This window comes from Saccopteryx bilineata, chromosome 1, assembly GCF_036850765.1.
Source record: "Saccopteryx bilineata isolate mSacBil1 chromosome 1, mSacBil1_pri_phased_curated, whole genome shotgun sequence".
NCBI lineage: Eukaryota > Metazoa > Chordata > Mammalia > Chiroptera > Emballonuridae > Saccopteryx > Saccopteryx bilineata.
The window spans coordinates 247124447-247145416 of record NC_089490.1 but is presented as its reverse complement, the minus strand read 5'-3'; the positions used below and the strand labels follow the sequence as shown (position 1 = coordinate 247145416).

At 39.8% G+C, this 20970-nt stretch overlaps 1 protein-coding gene across 4 annotated transcripts in view; it reads right to left on the bottom strand.

The window, feature by feature from the left end:
• Positions 1-20970, bottom strand: part of GHR (growth hormone receptor) — a 247588-nt gene that overhangs the window by 54810 nt on the left and 171808 nt on the right. For 3 of the 4 annotated variants that reach the window (XM_066240399.1, XM_066240414.1, XM_066240406.1), the window contains exon 3: positions 19004-19069. The exons of the other annotated variant lie outside the window; for it this stretch is intronic. In XM_066240399.1, coding sequence (XP_066096496.1) covers positions 19004-19069 — 66 coding nt within the window. The remainder of the gene's footprint in view (positions 1-19003; positions 19070-20970) is intronic. 4 annotated transcript variants of the gene reach the window in all.

Sequence of the window (20970 nt, the reverse complement as noted above, 5' to 3'; positions counted from 1 at the left end):
ACTGCTCACAAAAATTAGGGGATATCTCAAAATAAATATGAAGCAATAAAAAAGAAGCACTTGATTGTTTTTTATTAAACAAGAACATCAGAAAAGCAAACGACAAGTCAAAGAAAGCTGTTTAATTATGCAAGTGAGATGCAAAACCAACTTTTATTTCATTGGTGAAAATGCACTAGACAAAAGGCTGAAAGTATTGGAGTATCTGCATGGTCCCTGATCCTCTAATTTTTGTGAGCAGTGTATTATGTGATAGTGATAGTGCAGCTCAGACACTTCAATTGCAAACTGTTGCCCACCCCATTCATCACTACCCATTTAATGAGGCTTAGCTTTTATTTGATGGAGTGCTTTTAATAATAATAATAATAATAATAATAAATAAATAAAATGTACTGTCCACACTGATTAGAGATACTGTTACTCTTATGTTACAACGTAGGAGTTTTATTCTGGTTTCTCTTCAGATCACATAAATCTTTCACCTCTTACAATCTAGGAGTTTATGGTGAAGTCAATTTGTAAAGTGAATCCTGCAGTCTCATTATGTCAGTTACGGAACTGAGAATAATTTTCTACAGGAGACTGAAAGACCACAGCCAATACAAATATGATGACTAGTTCCATAAACTAGGTTATTACGGAAATAATCCATTTTTCTGTTTAAAATGGGGGTTGGCATCCTTTTCATTAAAGGACCAGATAGTAAATAAATCTTAAGCTTGCAGCTCTATGGTCTATGGTTCAGCTCCCCAGCTGTGCCATTGTAGCCCTGATGCAGTCACAGGCAATCCGAAACAAACGAGCGTGGCTCGGTTGCAATAAAACTTTATTTATAGAGGGATGACGTCAGAGTAATGGCGGAGTAGGAAGCGATACCGATAAATCTCCCCCAAAACTCAACAAGATCTTCAACCAGAAACAGAAAAACCTATACTTGGAGCTTCCAGATTCTTCGCAATACACCCAAAGGTATGATTGAGTGAAAAATTGGCTAAATATATAACCAAACCCCGAAGGAAATAGGGAGTAAGAAATGCTCCGCCTTCCTCACTAACCTAAACAGGGCGGCTTTCTCTGGTAACTGTGAATATAGAAACTGAGGCGGGCAAAGGGGGTGAATAGATCCAGGCCGCCGCAGCAAAAACGGCCGAACCAGGCTGTGGCTCAGAGATCCAAGCCGAGGAAAATCTGATCCTGTGGCAACCCGGGCAATACAAGCTAACACTCGCGCCAAACCCAAACAAAGAAAGACAAGCGGAGCGGCCATTTTACCCGGTCTCCTGGTCTGTGCGCAGTTAGTGGAAGAGAGATTTCTTCCTAAGCCGCGGAAGTGGGTGCCCGTGTTGCCCCACGGAGAGGCAGGGTCAGAGGCCTTTCTGTGGGCTGAGGGCAGAGTCTCTGGCCAGCCCCAGCGCCCTGGGAAAGCCACGCACGGGAGGGAGTGAGAACTAATCCCAACGGTGGAGATTTTCCGTGCTGGAGGCTGTTTCACTCAGAGGGAACCGCGGCTGGCCTCATATCCTGGTTTGCGCGCGCAGATAAGGAGTGAGCGATTCCTCCGAGTGCCTCGGCAGTGCGCGCCCGTGTTATCGCACAGAGGGGCAGAGTCAGGGGCCTTTGTGTGGGCCAAGGCGGAATCTCGGGCCGCCCCAGCGCCTTGCAAAAGCCGCACACGGGGACGGAGCGAGACTCAATTCCAACGCTGCAACTTTTCCCTGCGGTTGGGGGTTTCACTCAGAGCGTGAGACTGCTGGCCGGATATCCTGGTTGCAGACAGTGAGTGAGAGTTTCCTCCAAGCGCCCCGGAAGTGGGCGCCCGCTTGTGTTACCGGATAGAGTGGCAGAGCCAGAGGTCTTCGAGTGGGCAGAAAGCCCGCCTGATTATGCTAGCAGCTCTGACTGACTGAGCCTTACCCAGAGCCCTGTGCTGAGTGGAAATAGAGTGGGGAGTTGCCAGCAATTTGAGCCTCTTACTATCCAGGCAGAGGCAGCAGCAACCCCATAGCTGGACTATCAGGCTACTAATTGAGGAAGGAAAGACTAGGAGAAAGGCTCCAGGAACACGGACTCTCTCACTGTCGGAGCCTATAAATGCTAATGAGCCTCGACTCCCAACGAGAATAAAGCACAATACATGACATTGCCATAGAGACTTATCAACTGCAAACCTCTACCTGAGCGTGCCAAAGGGGCAGAACCCGGGGTACAGAGTCACCTACCAGGAAGAGGGAGAGAAAAGAAAAAGCAAGAAGATAACCTCTCAAAATCAAGAATAATCTGCAGACTTTATAACCTATCCCATTTTATTATATTTGTTCGTTTGTTTCTCTTATCTCCATTCTTGAGACTTTTTTTTCCTCCTCCAATTTGGCCGATTAACTCTCTACCGGTCTTACTCTTTCCTCTCCTTGAACTACACTACCCATAAGTGTTACATCTCCCATTATCATTTCTCTTCTCTTCCTTTCTCTCTATGAGGGTTGCACTCCAAAACCCTTAACTCTCTCTCTCTCTCTCCTTTCTTTTTTCTTCTTTTAGTGGTTCCCTCTTTTTTTCTCTCTCTCTCTTTCTTTTCTCCCTCTATATTAGTTTCTTCCTTTCTCCTTTACATCTCCTCTCATTCAAACCTCAATAACAAACAAATTATCTTATCTGGGACTCAAACCTATGTTTGTGGCATTTTGGGGGGTTTTTACTTCACCTTTTTAACTCACTAGCAGTGCTCCCATCCCTGGCTCTCCATATTATCTAGTTCTGGTTCCACTAAATACAATAGTAAGTTTTTAATTTGTCCCCCCATTTTTCCATTTTCCTCTTATTCCTCTCATCATAACTCTTAGAAAACCAACACCTAAAAGCAAATCATTTTATTCTTGACCCAAATTTTTTCCTTATTTGCTTTTTGTGGGTCCATACGCTCTTTTTTTTCTTTTTTCTTTTTTTTTTTTGCTTCCCTTTTTTTTTTTTTTTCTTTCTCTCTTTTTTGCCCCTTTATTACTTTTCCCCAATTCAGGCCCTCCATCACAGGCATTGTTTGTTATAACTCACAGTCCACCACAAGATTTTCTCAAGAAAGAGGGGAGAGGAGAGGAGAGGAAAAAAAGAGGGGGGGAATAATTTCCTTTTTTAAAAAATTTTTATTTTATTTTATTTTTCTTTATTTCATTATTAATTTTTTTTTAAAAAACAACTCTTTTCGATTTGTTATTTTTTTATTTTTTTTAACTTTTTATTCTTTATTAAATCTCATTAATACTATCAACAAAACCACCCTCAGATGCCATTAAGGAAGAGAAAATCGAATATCATGGATACAAAAGAAAGAGAGGTAACACAGATAGATGAGGAAAAATCTATGGAGAAAAAATTTAATATATTGGAAACCTTGGAGCTAAATGACAGAGAATTCAAGATAGAAATCCTAAAAATCCTCCGAGATATACAAGAAAACACAGAAAGGCAATATAGGGAGCTCAGAAAACAACTCCATGAACACAAAGAATATATGTCCAAGGAAATTGAAACTATAAAAACAAATCAAACAGAGATGAAAAACTCAATTCACGAGCTGAAAAACGAAGTAACAAGCTTAGCTAATAGAACAGGTCAGATAGAAGAGAGGATTAGTGAAATAGAAGACAAGCAACTTGAGGCACAACAGAGAGAAGAAGAAAGAGACTCAAAAATTAAAAAAAATGAGATAGCCCTACAAGAATTATCTGACTCCATCAAAAAGAATAACATAAGAATAATAGGTATATCAGAGGGAGAAGAGAGAGAAAATGGAATGGAGAACATACTTAAACAAATAATTGATGAGAACTTCCCAAGCCTGTGGAAAGAACTAAAGCCTCAAGTTCAAGAAGCAAACAGAACTCCAAGTTTTCTTAACCCCAACAAACCTACTCCAAGGCATATCATAATGAAATTGACACAAACCAACAGCAAAGAAAAAATTCTCAAGGCAGCCAGGGAAAAGAAGAATACAACATATAAAGGAAGGCCCATTAGATTATCATCAGATTTCTCAGCAGAAACTCTACAAGCTAGAAGAGAGTGGACCCCAATATTTAAAGTCCTGAAAGAGAGGAACTTTCAGCCACGAATACTATACCCATCAAAGCTATCCTTCAAATACGAAGGAGAAATAAAAACATTCACAGATACAGAAAAGATGAGGGAATTTATCATCAGAAAACCCCCACTCCAGGAATCACTAAAGGGGGTTCTCCAATCAGATACAAAGAACAAAAAAAAAACAGAGCCACAAGTAAAAGCTCCAAGAAGAACACAATAAAACCAAATTTAAACTGTGACAACAACAAAAAGAAAGAGGGGGAGAAGACGGAGATTAACAGTAGCAAAGGACGATGGAGTGCAAAAGTACTCACAAAATAGTTCGCTACAATGAACAGGGTAGGGACCCTTTTCATTACTCAAAGGTAACCACCATTGAAAAAACCACCACAGAAGCACATGAGATAAAAAAGATAGCAACAGAGGAAAGATGTATGGAATACAACCAAATAAAAACAAAAGATAGAAAAACGAAAGAGAAGGATCAAACAAGACACAAAACTAACAGAAAGCAAGATATAAAATGGCAATAGGGAACTCACAAGTATCAATAATTACACTAAATGTAAATGGATTAAACTCACCAATAAAAAGGCACAGAGTAGCAGAATGGATTAAAAAAGAAAATCCAACTGTATGCTGCCTACAGGAAACTCATCTAAGTAACAAGGATAAAAACAAATTCAAAGTGAAAGGCTGGAAAACAATACTCCAAGCAAATAACATCCAAAAAAAAGCAGGTGTAGCAATACTCATATCGGATAATGCTGACTACAAGACAGGAAAAGTACTTAGAGACAAAAATGGCCATTTCATAATGGCTAAGGGGACACTGAATCAAGAAGACATAACAATTCTTAATATATATGCACCAAACCAAGGAGCACCAAAATATATAAGACAGCTACTTATTGATCTTAAAACAAAAACTGACAAAAATACAATCATACTTGGAGACCTCAATACACCGCTGACGGCTCTAGATCGGTCATCCAAACAGAGAATCAACAAAGACATAGTGGCCTTAAACAAAACACTAGAGCACCTGGATATGATAGACATCTACAGGACATTTCATCCCAAAGTGACTGAGTATACATTTTTCTCCAGTGTACATGGATCATTCTCAAGAATTGACCATATGTTGGGCCACAAAAACAATATCAGCAAATTCAGAAAAATTGAAGTTGTACCAAGCATATTTTCTGATCATAAAGCCTTGAAACTAGAATTCAACTGCAAAAAAGAGGAAAAAAATCCCACAAAAATGTGGAAACTAAACAACATACTTTTAAAAAATGAATGGGTCAAAGAAGAAATAAGTGCAGAGATCAAAAGATATATACAGACTAATGAAAATGACAATACGACATATCAGAATCTATGGGATGCAGCAAAAGCAGTGATAAGAGGGAAGTTCATATCGCTTCAGGCATATATGAACAAACAAGAGAGAGCCCAAGTGAACCACTTAACTTCCCACCTTAAGGAACTAGAAAAAGAAGAACAAAGACAACCCAAAACCAGCCGAAGAAAGGAGATAATAAAAATCAGAGAAGAAATAAATGAATTAGAGAACAGAAAAACTATAGAAAAAATTAATAGAACAAGGAGCTGGTTCTTTGAAAAGATCAACAAAATTGACAAACCCTTGGCAAGACTTACCAAGGAAAAAAGAGAAAGAACTCATATAAACAAAATCCAAAATGAAAGAGGAGAAATCACCACGGACACCGTAGATATACAAAGAATTATTGTAGAATACTATGAAAAACTTTATGCCACTAAATTCAACAACCTAGAAGAAATGGATAAATTCCTAGAACAATACAACCTTCCTAGACTGAGTCAAGAAGAAGCAGAAAGCCTAAACAGACCTATCAGTAGAGAAGAAATAGAAAAAACCATTAAAAACCTCCCCAAAAATAAAAGTCCAGGCCCTGACGGCTATACCAGCGAATTTTATCAAACATTCAAAGAAGACTTGGTTCCTATTCTACTCAAAGTCTTCCAAAAAATTGAAGAAGAAGCAATACTTCCAAACACATTTTATGAGGCCAACATAACCCTCATCCCAAAACCAGGCAAGGATGGCACAAAAAAAGAAAACTACAGACCAATATCTCTAATGAATACAGATGCTAAAATACTAAACAAAATACTAGCAAATCGAATACAACAACATATTAAAAAAATAATACATCATGATCAAGTGGGATTCATCCCAGAATCTCAAGGATGGTTCAACATACGTAAAACGGTTAATGTAATACACCATATCAACAAAACAAAGAACAAAAACCACATGATCTTATCAATAGACGCAGAAAAGGCTTTCGATAAAATACAACACAATTTTATGTTTAAGACTCTCAACAAAATGGGTATAGAAGGAAAATATCTCAACATGATAAAGGCCATATATGATAAACCATCAGCTAACGTCATATTAAATGGCACTAAACTGAAGGCTTTCCCCCTTAAATCAGGAACAAGACAGGGTTGTCCACTCTCTCCACTCTTATTTAATGTGGTACTAGAGGTTCTAGCCAGAGCAATCAGACAAGACAAAGAAATAAAAGGCATCCATATCGGAAAAGAAGAAGTAAAGGTATCACTTTTTGCAGATGATATGATCCTATACATCGAAAACCCCAAAGAATCCACAAAAAGACTACTAGAAACAATAAGCCAATACAGTAAGGTCGCAGGATACAAAATTAACATACAGAAGTCAATAGCCTTTCTATATGCCAACAATGAAACAACTGAGAAGGAACTCAAAAGAATAATCCCCTTCACGATTGCAACAAAAAAAATAAAATACTTAGGAATAAACATAACAAAGAATGTAAAGGACTTATATAATGAAAACTATAAACCATTGTTAAGGGAAATCGAAAAAGATATAATGAGATGGAAGAATATACCTTGTTCTTGGCTAGGAAGAATAAATATAATCAAGATGGCTATATTACCCAAAGCAATATACAAATTTAATGCAATTCCCATCAAAATTCCAATGACATTTTTTAAAGAAATAGAGCAAAAAATCATCAGATTTATATGGAACTATAAAAAACCCCGAATAGCCAAAGCAATCCTAAAGAAAAAGAATGAAGCTGGGGGCATAACAATACCTGACTTCAAACTCTATTATAGGGCCACGACAATCAAAATAGACACTCAGACCAATGGAACAGAATAGAAAGTCCAGAAATAAAACCACATATATATAGTCAAATAATTTTTGATAAAGGGGCCAACAACACACAATGGAGAAAAGAAAGCCTCTTCAATAAATGGTGCTGGGAAAACTGGAAAGCCACATGCAAAAGAATGAAACTGGACTACAGTCTCTCCCCCTGTACAAAAATTAACTCAAAATGGATCAAAGATCTAAACATAAGACCTGAAACAATTAAGTACATAGAAGAAGACATAGGTACTCAACTCATGGACCTGGGTTTTAAAGAGCATTTTATGAATTTGACTCCAATGGCAAGAGAAGTGAAGGCAAAAATTAATGAATGGGACTACATCAGACTAAGAAGTTTTTGCTCAGCAAGGGAAACTGATAACAAAATAAACAGAAAGCCAACTAAATGGGAAATGATATTTTCAAACAACAGCTCAGATAAGGGCCTAATATCCAAAATATACAAAGAACTCATAAAACTCAACAACAAACAAACAAACAATCCAATAAAAAAATGAGAAGAGGATATGAATAGACACTTCTCCCAGGAAGAAATACAAATGGCCAACAGATATATGAAAAGATGCTCATCTTCTTTAGCTATTAGAGAAATGCAAATCAAAACGGCAATGAGATACCACCTCACACCTGTCCGATTAGCTGTTATTAGCAAGACAGGTAATAGCAAATGTTGGAGAGGCTGTGGAGAAAAAGGAACCCTCATCCACTGTTGGTGGGAATGTAAAGTAGTACAACCATTATGGAAGAAAGTATGGTGGTTCCTCAAAAAACTGAAAATAGAACTACCTTATGACCCAGCAATCCCTCTACTGGGTATATATCCCCAAAACTCAGAAACATTGATACGTAAAGACACATGCAGCCCCATGTTTATTGCAGCATTGTTCACAGTGGCCAGGACATGGAAACAACCAAAAAGCCCATCAATAGATGACTGGATAAAGAAGATGTGGCACATATACACTATGGAATACTACTCAGCCATAAGAAATGATGACATCGGAACATTTACAGCAAAATGGTGGGATCTTGATAACATGATACGAAGCGAAATAAGTAAATCAGAAAAAAACAGGAACTGTATTATTCCATACGTAGGTGGGACATAATAGTGAAACTAAGAGACATTGATAAGAGTGTGGTGGTTACGGGGGGGAGGGGGGAATGGGAGAGGGATAGGGGGTGGGAGGGGCACAAAGAAAACAAGATAGAAGGTGACAGAGGACAATCTGACTTTGGGTGGTGGGTATGCAACATAATTGAACGAGAAGATAACCTGGACTTGTTATCTTTGAATATATGTATCCTGATTTATTGATGTCACCCCATTAAAAAATAAAATTATAAAAAAAAAAAAAAAAAAAGAAATTCTTAATAATTTTTGAAAAAGAAAAAAAAAAAAAAAAAAACAAACAAAAAACCTTTATTTATAAAAACAAACATCTGGTCTGAGGATGGTTTGCCAACCCCTGGTTTAAATGATCATTGATCTTCAAAAAAATTAGCTTATTTTGTATCATATATTGTGAACTACATGAAATTAATTTCCTATAATTTATATATTTTGAAAGCCCTTTTGAAGTTGTATTACTTCTTTTCTAAGTGATAAATTCTTTATTTAATAATTGATTACTTTTTGAGTTATTTCTAGTTGAAATCTGGATTATGTTGCATATGTGCCATTTGGCACACTATTACTGGAACTGCTGCTGAATGGTACCTACCTTGGATTTCCATCAATCTTTTGATAAATGTGATGTACAATCTGCTTTCTCAGTATGTAGACAAATTTGTATTAGGTTCAGGGCACACCTGTAGGATGATTTTTTTTTTTCTTAGCACACAGAGCATGGCACACATTATCTAAAAAAGCTGTTCATCACCCTAGGAGCTGGTGCAGACAGAGGCCATTCTGGAATGACAGAGTCCGGGGTCTCTCCTTGAAGAGGCCTCTGTGTGCAGAAGCCGGAGCTCTCTGCGAGCCATGGTTATGTGCAGCCTTTGAAGCCGCAGTTGTCACCAGCAGACCAGGAGGCTGCAGGCCAGAAGGACTCAAAAGTCACCACCAACGCTGGGACGCTTTCACTTCCAAGAGTCACTCCCAAGTGCTCACCGCCCATTGGGTTCACCCAGGGTAAAAGAATGTTTGTCTTGGATTTCATCCTTGAAAACTGTGTGTCATGCTTTGGAAGAGAACCCATACCAGGAATTGGTGTATCGAGAATACACTGCAATTTTTAGGGAGATGCTTAATCATTTTCCTCAGACTTAAAAAAATAATAATAAGATCAAGGATTTTAGAGACCGATGCCCACAGATTCTTAACTATGTTCTTTCTGTCTGGGTTCCAGAAGAAATGGAAGGCCTGGATATGTTTACAACCAGAAAGGACCTGCTGGCACTGGAGAAGGCTGACCTTGAACTGTGAGCTCACGTCCCATGCCAGAGTTCCAGCCCCACTGGCCTCGGCACACACGCAAAGGAGAACAGGTGTCTTATAAACCAAGTGGTCAATCTCCACATTCCTCTGATTATGGCTGAGCAAGGAAGGGAAAGCACAGCCCTGGTATGCATCCCACAATAAGTCCTCAGCTCCCAACACTGCACGGGGAAGCAGGTTCGTGCACAGGGACCACCAACCCTGGGAAGCTTGGCAGGTAGTCTCTGGGTATTTCAGGCTGGAAAAACGTCACTGCCCAGTCTATCCTTTAAGATAACGAAATACTGTTGTTTGAATTAATAACATGCATTAGCTACACCCCAATTTGCAAGCTTTGCACTGATGGGCATTTCCTTCGCTCTCTTGCTGGTCAGTGGATAGACTCAAGAAAGCTGTTTTCTCTGTACCTCCACTTCTTCTCCTCTGAAGGACAGAACTCCACCTGCCCTCCTCCTCCTTCAGAGAAGCTTGGGACAGGAACAAATCGCATCTGTAGGAGGCTTGGCATTATCTGGAGATCAATGCTGTTTTGTGAGTGAGGAAGGGCTACCACTAGTTTGGGTGCAAGAGGGAGCCAACATAAACACTGTTCCCCTAATGGGGATCATCATCATCTGTGCTTACTTACTGAATCATTGGCTGAGTGGTTTATAAACACGGACTGTCAAGAATTCAATGTCAGCTTCAATGTCAGAACGCGATGTCAGTGTGGCTCTCTCTGATGCATGTCAAAGCTCAAGCTCTCTGCAATGAAGAAACGCTGCACGTTCCCTCTAAGACACCATTCCTGCACAGACATGTTTCTTTTATGCTGTGCTTATTTTACCTGTCTTGTCAGCTAATGAGATCCTGAAGGTTGAAAATATCTGATGAAAAAGAATGCTTAAAAGCTGAGTGGGTCCTTCAGCTCTCATGAGGGTCGTGAGGGGTCGCAGGCAGGAGTGGGGCAGCTAAAGTACCAACAGGATACCACCGTGATGACCGGAGATGTCCTGTGACATACCCCGAGACCAGACCATGACGTCCAAGCCATGACCTGGAGTTAAGGTTCCGTGGGACGCTTTTGGGAAAACTACTTACAGTAATAGACAAGAGAAGTTTCCCTCTTGTGTTACTTCACCCCTTCCATAAAGGATGGCTGATGGGCATGGATGTCCTCTCCCATGGGTAAGATATTGGGAAAACCTGACTTAAATTTTTTTTTGCATTTTTTTTTGTGTGTGTACATGCAAAATCCAGTAATTATTCTTTTTTTTTATTTTTTTAATAATTTAATTTTTTTAATGGGGTGACATCAATAAATCAGGATACATATATTCAAAGATAACAAGTCCAGGCTATCTTCTCGTTCAATTATGTTGCATACCCACCACCCAAAGTCAGATTGTCCTCTGTCACCTTCTATCTTGTTTTCTTTGTGCCCCTCCCCACCCCCTATCCCTCTCCCATTCCCCCCTCCCCCCCGTAACCACCACACTCTTATCAATGTCTCTTAGTTTCACTATTATGTCCCTCCTACGTATGGAATAATACAGTTCCTGTTTTTTTCTGATTTACTTATTTCGCTTCGTATCATGTTATCAAGATCCCACCATTTTGCTGTAAATGTTCCGATGTCATCATTTCTTATGGCTGAGTAGTATTCCATAGTGTATATGTGCCACATCTTCTTTATCCAGTCATCTATTGATGGGCTTTTTGGTTGTTTCCATGTCCTGGCCACTGTGAACAATGCTGCAATAAACATGGGGCTGCATGTGTCTTTACGTATCAATGTTTCTGAGTTTTGGGGATATATACCCAGTAGAGGGATTGCTGGGTCATAAGGTAGTTCTATTTGCAGTTTTTTGAGGAACCACCATACTTTCTTCCATAATGGTTGTACTACTTTACATTCCCACCAACAGTGGATGAGGGTTCCTTTTTCTCCACAGCCTCTCCAACATTTGCTATTACCTGACTTACTAATAACAGCTAATCGAACAGGTGTGAGGTGGTATCTCATTGCCGTTTTGATTTGCATTTCTCTAATAGCTAAAGAAGATGAGCATCTTTTCATATATCTGTTGGCCATTTGTATTTCTTCCTGGGAGAAGTGTCTATTCATATCCTCTTCCCATTTTTTTATTGGATTGTTTGTTTGTTTGTTGTTGAGTTTTATGAGTTCTTTGTATATTTTGGATATTAGGCCCTTATCTGAGCTGTTGTTTGAAAATATCATTTCCCATTTAGTTGGCTTTCTGTTTATTTTGTTATCAGTTTCTCTTGCTGAGCAAAAACTTCTTAGTCTGATGTAGACCCATTCATTAATTTTTGCCTTCACTTCTCTTACCTTTGGAGTCAAATTCATAAAATGCTCTTTAAAACCCAGGTCCATGAGTTGAGTACCTATGTCTTCTTCTATGTACTTAATTGTTTCAGGTCTTATGTTTAGATCTTTGATCCATTTTGAGTTAATTTTTGTACAGGGGGAGAGACTATAGTCCAGTTTCATTCTTTTGCATGTGGCTTTCCAGTTTTCCCAGCACCATTTATTGAAGAGGCTTTCTTTTCTCCATTGTGTGTTGTTGGCCCCTTTATCAAAAATTATTTGACTATATATATGTGGTTTTATTTCTGGACTTTCTATTCTGTTCCATTGGTCTGAGTGTCTACTTTTCTGCCAATACCATGCTGTTTTGATTGTCGTGGCCCTATAATAGAGTTTGAAGTCAGGTATTGTAATGCCCCCAGCTTCATTCTTTTTCTTTAGGATTGCTTTGGCTATTCGGGGTTTTTTATAGTTCCATATAAATCTGATGATTTTTTGCTCTATTTCTTTAAAAAATGTCATTGGAATTTTGATGGGAATTGCATTAAATTTGTATATTGCTTTGGGTAATATAGCCATCTTGATTATATTTATTCTTCCTAGCCAAGAACAAGGTATATTCTTCCATCTCATTATATCTTTTTCGATTTCCCTTAACAATGGTTTATAGTTTTCATTATATAAGTCCTTTACATTCTTTGTTATGTTTATTCCTAAGTATTTTATTTTATTTTATTTATTTATTTTTTTTATATAATTTTATTTTTTTTAATGGGGTGACATCAATAAATCAGGATACATATATTCAAAGATAACAAGTCCAGGTTATCTTGTCGTTCAATTATGTTGCATACCCACCACCCAAAGTCAGATTGTCCTCTGTCACCTTCTATCTTGTTTTCTTTGTGCCCCTCCCCACCCCCTATCCCTCTCCCATTCCCCCCTCCCCCCCGTAACCACCACACTCTTGTCAATGTCTCTTAGTTTCAGTATTATGTCCCACCTACGTATGGAATAATACAGTTCCTGGTTTTTTCTGATTTACTTATTTCGCTTCATATCATGTTATCAAGATCCCACCATTTTGCTGTAAATGTTCCGATGTCATCATTTCTTATGGCTGAGTAGTATTCCATAGTGTATATGTGCCACATCTTCTTTATCCAGTCATCTATTGATGGGCTTTTTGGTTGTTTCCATGTCCTGGCCACTGTGAACAATGCTGCAATAAACATGGGGCTGCATGTGTCTTTACGTATCAATGTTTCTGAGTTTTGGGGATATATACCCAGTAGAGGGATTGCTGGGTCATAAGGTAGTTCTATTTGCAGTTTTTTGAGGAACCACCATACTTTCTTCCATAATGGTTGTACTACTTTACATTCCCACCAACAGTGGATGAGGGTTCCTTTTTCTCCACAGCCTCTCCAACATTTGCTATTACCTGACTTGCTAATAACAGCTAATCGAACAGGTGTGAGGTGGTATCTCATTGCCGTTTTGATTTGCATTTCTCTAATAGCTAAAGAAGATGAGCATCTTTTCATATATCTGTTGGCCATTTGTATTTCTTCCTGGGAGAAGTGTCTATTCATATCCTCTTCCCATTTTTTTATTGGATTGTTTGTTTGTTTGTTGTTGAGTTTTATGAGTTCTTTGTATATTTTGGATATTAGGCCCTTATCTGAGCTGTTGTTTGAAAATATCATTTCCCATTTAGTTGGCTTTCTGTTTATTTTGTTATCAGTTTCTCTTGCTGAGCAAAAACTTCTTAGTCTGATGTAGTCCCATTCATTAATTTTTGCCTTCACTTCTCTTGCCATTGGAGTCAAATACATAAAATGCTCTTTAAAACCCAGGTCCATGAGTTGAGTACCTATGCCTTCTTCTATGTACTTAATTGTTTCAGGTCTTATGTTTAGATCTTTGATCCATTTTGAGTTAATTTTTGTACAGGGGGAGAGACTATAGTCCAGTTTCATTCTTTTGCATGTGGCTTTCCAGTTTTCCCAGCACCATTTATTGAAGAGGCTTTCTTTTCTCCATTGTGTGTTGTTGGCCCCTTTATCAAAAATTATTTGACTATATATATGTGGTTTTATTTCTGGACTTTCTATTCTGTTCCATTGGTCTGAGTGTCTACTTTTCTGCCAATACCATGCTGTTTTGATTGTCGTGGCCCTATAATAGAGTTTGAAGTCAGGTATTGTTATGCCCCCAGCTTCATTCTTTTTCTTTAGGATTGCTTTGGCTATTCGGGGTTTTTTATAGTTCCATATAAATCTGATGATTTTTTGCTCTATTTCTTTAAAAAACGTCATTGGAAGTTTGATGGGAATTGCATTAAATTTGTATATTGCTTTGGGTAATATAGCCATCTTGATTATATTTATTCTTCCTAGCCAAGAACAAGGTATATTCTTCCATCTCATTATATCTTTTTCGATTTCCCTTAACAATGGTTTATAGTTTTCATTATATAAGTCCTTTACATTCTTTGTTATGTTTATTCCTAAGTATTTTATTTTTTTTGTTGCAATCGTGAAGGGGATTATTCTTTTGAGTTCCTTCTCAGTTGTTTCATTGTTGGCATATAGAAAGGCTATTGACTTCTGTATGTTAATTTTGTATCCTGCGACCTTACTGTATTGGCTTATTGTTTCTAGTAGACTTTTTGTGGATTCTTTGGGGTTTTCAATGTATAGGATCATATCATCTGCAAAAAGTGATACCTTTACTTCTTCTTTTCCGATATGGATGCCTTTTATTTCTTTGTCTTGTCTGATTGCTCTGGCTAGAACCTCTAGTACCACATTAAATAAGAGTGGAGAGAGTGGACAACCCTGTCTTGTTCCTGATTTAAGGGGGAAAGCCTTCAGTTTAGTGCCATTTAATATGACGTTAGCTGATGGTTTATCATATATGGCCTTTATCATGTTGAGATATTTTCCTTCTATACCCATTTTGTTGAGAGTCTTAAACATAAAATTGTGTTGTATTTTATCGAAAGCCTTTTCTGCGTCTATTGATAAGATCATGTGGTTTTTGTTCTTTGTTTTGTTGATATGGTGTATTACATTAACCGTTTTACGTATGTTGAACCATCCTTGAGATTCTGGGATGAATCCCACTTGATCATGATGTATTATTTTTTTTATATGTTGTTGTATTCGATTTGCTAGTATTTTGTTTAGTATTTTAGCATCTGTATTCATTAGAGATATTGGTCTGTAGTTTTCTTTTTTTGTGCCATCCTTGCCTGGTTTTGGTATGAGGGTTATGTTGGCCTCATAAAATGTGTTTGGAAGTAAGTAATTATTCTTTAATACTGCAGGTTACAAGGATGTATAAGAAACAGCCCTGTCCTTAAAGACAACACAGTCTATTAAGAAGGAATAGAAAGAGCATGGAAGTCTCCATCAGGTTGAAACTACTGAAGATGATATTAAGATCCAAAATAGAGTCAAGGATGAGAAATTTCATATTCAATTCTAACACTTGTTGGAATAAAATAAGAGCCACGAGAGACTATGATCAACACCATAGGGCCAGATACTATTTTAACTACTTTAAACATATCAACTCTTGTAATTCTTACAATAACTTTAAGAGGTTGGTGCTACTAGCATCTCTATTTTAGAGATAAAAATAAAAGCAAAACAGAGCAGAGACAAGGCACAGAGAGGCTCTGAATCTCAGACAAGACCACGCCGGGGCATGCAGTAGCTCTGGGACGTGGACCAAGCAGTCTTGCTCTGGAGGCTGAGTTCTTCCAGAACCATGTATGGATTCTTTCTTCTTGGGAGGGAACAGAGAAGGGTTATGGGGAATCCAAAATGGGAGTATGCATCCTCTCGGAGCTGGGTATAGCTTTCTGGATAAAGTGATATTTAAAATATGCCTCAAAGACAAAAATCCAAGAAGGATTTTTCCCAATTGGGAGGCAAGAAGAGGGAATTTCTGGTGAAGGAGTCGTTACAAACGGATAGAACGAAGCAGGAACACAGGGGACATGAAGGTGGGTGTGCACAGGGCACAGGGGAGATAAGGCCAGAAACGCACACGGGCTCCATGCTGTGGGCTTTGAGTGCCGGGGAGATGGGTGTCTTTGTATTTAGAAAACACTGGTGAGCTACCGAAGATGATCGGGTAGAGGTGCTGCTGGGTCAGAGGCTGGTGGAAGAATGAATGGGGAGCAGAGCAGAGAACAGCTGGGGTCAAGGGAAAATGGGGAGTTGGGAAGAAAAATCCGAAAGCTAGGACAAGAGTCCAGCTAAGAAAGCACGGTAAGGACCCGAGCATGCACGATGGTGGTTACTACATTGAATTTCTGTTCCATAACAGTACACTTTATTGAGAAGTAAGTCCCGATGGTGAAGGAAGTTGTTGGTGCACATATAAAAATGTAAGCAATTCACCCACTGTGCCTATCTCCTATGGTATCTTTTTGGAATCTTTTTAAAACTTAACTCGGACCTCAGCCATTGATGTTTATGTTTGCAAAGTCTGTTTTCATAAAGCCTTGGACTACTCTATGCCCAAACGCCAGTCAATGAAAACTTCCATTTTCCTCCAGTTAAATATTTATTTTATTCTGAGGTGAAAATGCCACTGCTCACAAGATTTATGCTTTCATGGCGATACGCGATAAATTCAGTGAAAAGGAATGACTTTTCATGATGAGAGGAAACACACCCCTCAGAAAGATGTGCAATCATCTAAAATTTTATCTCTCTATACATGTTTAATAAGTCATGTATTTGACCCAAATGATCATCAAATCCTCTGCCAATAATTAGCGAGGACAGAGAAATAAAGTTGTCGGAAAACACAAAGCACATGGAGCCACATCACAGCACCCTGGGGTGCTTTCTTCAGAAACACTAAAAAGGTTTGCTTTTTTCTAGGTGATTTCAGCCATCCTCATCACTGTTCCCAGCAGCAAAAATCAGCTTTCTGTGTGGTAAGTTCATACCATTACTTCCTTAAAGCATGACAAAATGCCTTGTATATCTCGGTAAACTGTAAACTTCCCCAAGGCCCTTCTGATCCTGACTGTTTCTGCTCATGTCTGTGCCTTCGCACAGGTGAAATATGCAGCCACCTGTGGCTGTGGGCTCAAAAGTCCTCACAGGACTTTTAAAAATAGTACCTCCTTTCCGGAAAATATTTCTTGAGCACTGACTCTGTGATACAGTGGCAGTGTACACAGCGACATGGCGAGGTGACGTGAGCACCAGGGTCTGTCACATCTCAGTGAGGTGCTTGAATGATAAAGGCAGCCATGTGCCCAAGCACGTGCCCTGTCGAAGGTGTCCATCAATACAGACATGTCTATTGACATGGGTGACTTTATCCAACCAGTCCTGGGATAGAGGGCAGGTCACTTTGGATAAGAAGGACATGATTCTTCCTCATGTAGGGAGGGCCAGGGTCTGTGTGACGTGCCACAGGTGAAGGATAATTTGCTAGTAGTCTTGCTGATCACAAAGACAGAAAATTAACCACACGTCAAATGACTGGCAGGAATTTCTTTTCCACATCCACCGCACCCACAGGTGGTATAGTTCAGCCAGGCTCAGTGCTTAGGCTCCTTAGACCCCACAACTTGACAAAGGAAATGGAAAATGGCTGGGGAAATCACACTACCACTTTGGGAGGGTACTGAAGGGCAGCGTATTTATGATGTTTGTATGGGGGGGAGGGTTCCAGTGTGGATGAAGCATGCACCATTGGAAAAACATTCTTCATGGACTCCTTGTCATTTTCTTACAGAAATTAGCAAGAAGTCGCACTGTCTGCAGAGGAAAGACTGTGGAACCTACCCGCTGGGATAACCCAAGCACAACCAACTAGCTGCCCCGTCTCACCCCCATGTGTTAATTAGGGTGCAGATTAACTTGTCGAATGCTCTAAACCAGGAGGGCTGGACAGGGTTTGCAGTCTGGCACATCTGACGCCTGGATGACATTTGTTACCAACAGCATCAACCGCCCCTCGGAGTCATGGCTAAGGAAATGATATTTACATCTCCTATTAGATGTTTACTCTGCAATTTAGTCATAAAATCCCAATTATGGTTTCATGACGCCAGGATTACCAACGAAAAAGCAGTGTCTCAAACTCAACTGGGCCTGCTGTCTTCCCTTCCTTCACTGTGAAATGTGGACTCCAGCAAAAATCCGCCCCTAGATCTGAATTAAAGGTGCATACTATGTGATCAGATTTTTTTTTTCTTGTTTTTAGTTCATGTGAGGGATTTAGAAGAAACATAAAAGGAGGGTTTTGCCTTAAAGCTCAACATAATTCATGCAGTCCACACCACTCCCTGAGTCCTGTGCATGGCATCAGCAGGCACGCTAAAACATCATTGAGGTCAAGGCCAGCATGGGCCAGTGGACAAAGTTCCATGAAAACTGAGGCACAACAAGTCTTCAGGCCCAGAGGACAGGGGGAAGCTGCCCCTTGGAGCTGATGTCTGAGCTCAGTCTTGGGGAGGGGGAGGGAGGTTGGAGGCTGTCGGAGTACCAGAAGGGGATGGCAAAGGCATTTTCAGGGAAAGGGGTAGCTCGCACAAGGCAGAATTTTGGAGCATATAGCGATTTGGTTGAAGGGACAGATTTAACGGGCAATGTGACGGCTGGGTTAAGAGATATTTCAAAATAACAATGACAATACAATATAGGATTTGTAAAAAGAGGCAGGTTCCTAAATTTAATAAACTAATTGTGGATCCACAATAAATTATTTCATCTTTTTTCCCCCTGTCTCATTAATTTGGCCTTACTTGACCTCTAAGGACAAGCCAGTTAGAGAAAGAAAGCAGCAGTCTTCCCTGTTCAGTTTCAATCAGTCCAGTTATTATATCCCAAATAAAACAGAGAAGGGATCTTGAATTACGGTAAAGCATAGACAATATTGCCAGAGGAGGAAAAAAAATTAAGATTCTTACTTGTCCTGAGGCCTGGATGAACTCCTTGCGGACTCTGGGCTGCTGGGTCAAGGATGGCTGGTATGGCTGGACCGGAAAGAGAGGAAAACCATTGGTCAACCCTGTAAAAATGGTCTGATGTGACCCTACTACTAATCTCACTTTCAAGTGACAAAAGGTGGCTCGGGCCAACCTCACAGTAATTGCCTATCTCTTTTCCTTTCTTTCTTTTAAAAATTACAATTGCACCTGCCCTAGAAAAACACCTCATAAATGCCAGAGCAAATGGAAACATTCTGATCTTTATCACCTCTGGTCTCACGCCTAGACACAGTCAGGAACAATGAAAAAAATGTCTTCCTATATCATTTGAGTCCAAACTTGAGTTTTGCTTATGAAAAAGAAGAACATCAATTCTTATTTTTTCTTTTTTAAAAGTTCTTTTAAAAAAACTTTATTCTTAGCAACAAGCATGTGAGCAATCTTGGGGGGTGGGGAAGGAATGAGGGGACATGAAAAGTTGGACAAGAGAGACACAGGACTTTATGATGTGCAATGGGCAACGAGTCATCTATTATATAAGCAGTTATACTTTTATTTATCCTGGTATTAGGCTGCACTAAGAACAGGAAAAATGGAGAACAATCAGGGTAGTCGTTACCAAACTGCAGAATAGATTGTTTTGCAAGTGTCTCAGCTACAAAAGTACTCAACTGTTATGTGGTGAAGCCGGGGGTCTCTCCAGGACTCCCCCGCTCTGAGGGGCCTGTGGGCCATCTCAGAGGGGCCACGTGGGCCGGACCCACAGTGAGCACTGGGCATTACCTCGTAGCTGAGAAACGATGTTTCTCGGTCCTCAGCAGAAACCAACAGCAACAGTGCTAAGAAATCTTTCTCCAGCATGTAAGCAGAGCACGGAAAGGAAGAGGCACGGGCAGCGAGTGAATTCACTCCCACCTCCCTGGATTTCAGAGTTGGGAGGATCCCACTCACCTGCCCTGACCCACATTTCAATATGCTTCTCCACCCCCCCCCCCAAAAAAAAACACCCCAGGTCTGGAATCCATAATACAGAACCTCATAGATAAAGTGGAGACCATCTTGTTAAACACGACAGAATTCTAACCCTTCAGTTTTCTTTTTCTCAGTCTGGGCACATTAGTGAAGGGATTTTTCCAAGTAAAGCCAAGCTTTGTGGGCTTTGGTGAATTAATATCTTAAATTGTATAGGACTGTTAGTTCTGAAAGCGTTTCTTTTTATTCCCTTTTGAAATTTTACTATTAGCTTCATCTGTAGAAGTTCATTTACTCACAACTGCAATAGCGAATTATGACAAATACGCATTGACTTTACCATGACCAGAAAGGAAAAGTGCATTTTATGACAAAGCCCTCAACTCCCTCACTGCCTTGATACCCTGGGTCTTTAGCATTCTAGACCCTGTCCCCACACCCCTCTCCTTGCTGACATCAGAGCACACCGTTTTATTACCCCTTGCCCTAATTTGAGCACTACAGCATATTATTGGTCAAAGTTTGGCAGCTGTCTATAACTTCCAACCATGAATGACCTGTACCACTGACAACTCTGTGAGTCTTGAGAAAGCTTCCACAACTCAAAGGAAGAGGAAAATTAGGTCAATCACGGCACAGCACAAATTGTTATGTGTTATTTTGGTCTCAGTTTCCAGCTTGACGCTGAGAACGGACAGACACCAATTTCCAGGCTCGACTCCGCAGCACAGCTGACGGGTTTCTCCAGCATGAGGACTGCAGTGGAATGTGGGGGTCACTTATGAGGCCCCAGGGAGCACGCAGGGCCAAACCTCAGGCCTGGAAACGCGTGGGGCGTGCTGGCCACTCGACTCCGCACAGACCAGAACATTCACTCTCTCTGCAGACAGACATCTGGTGCTCTCCTCTCCGTGGTGTCAGTACTTGGTTAACATTTTCATAAAGCAAAAATCCTCACTCAGCTAACACCCTCC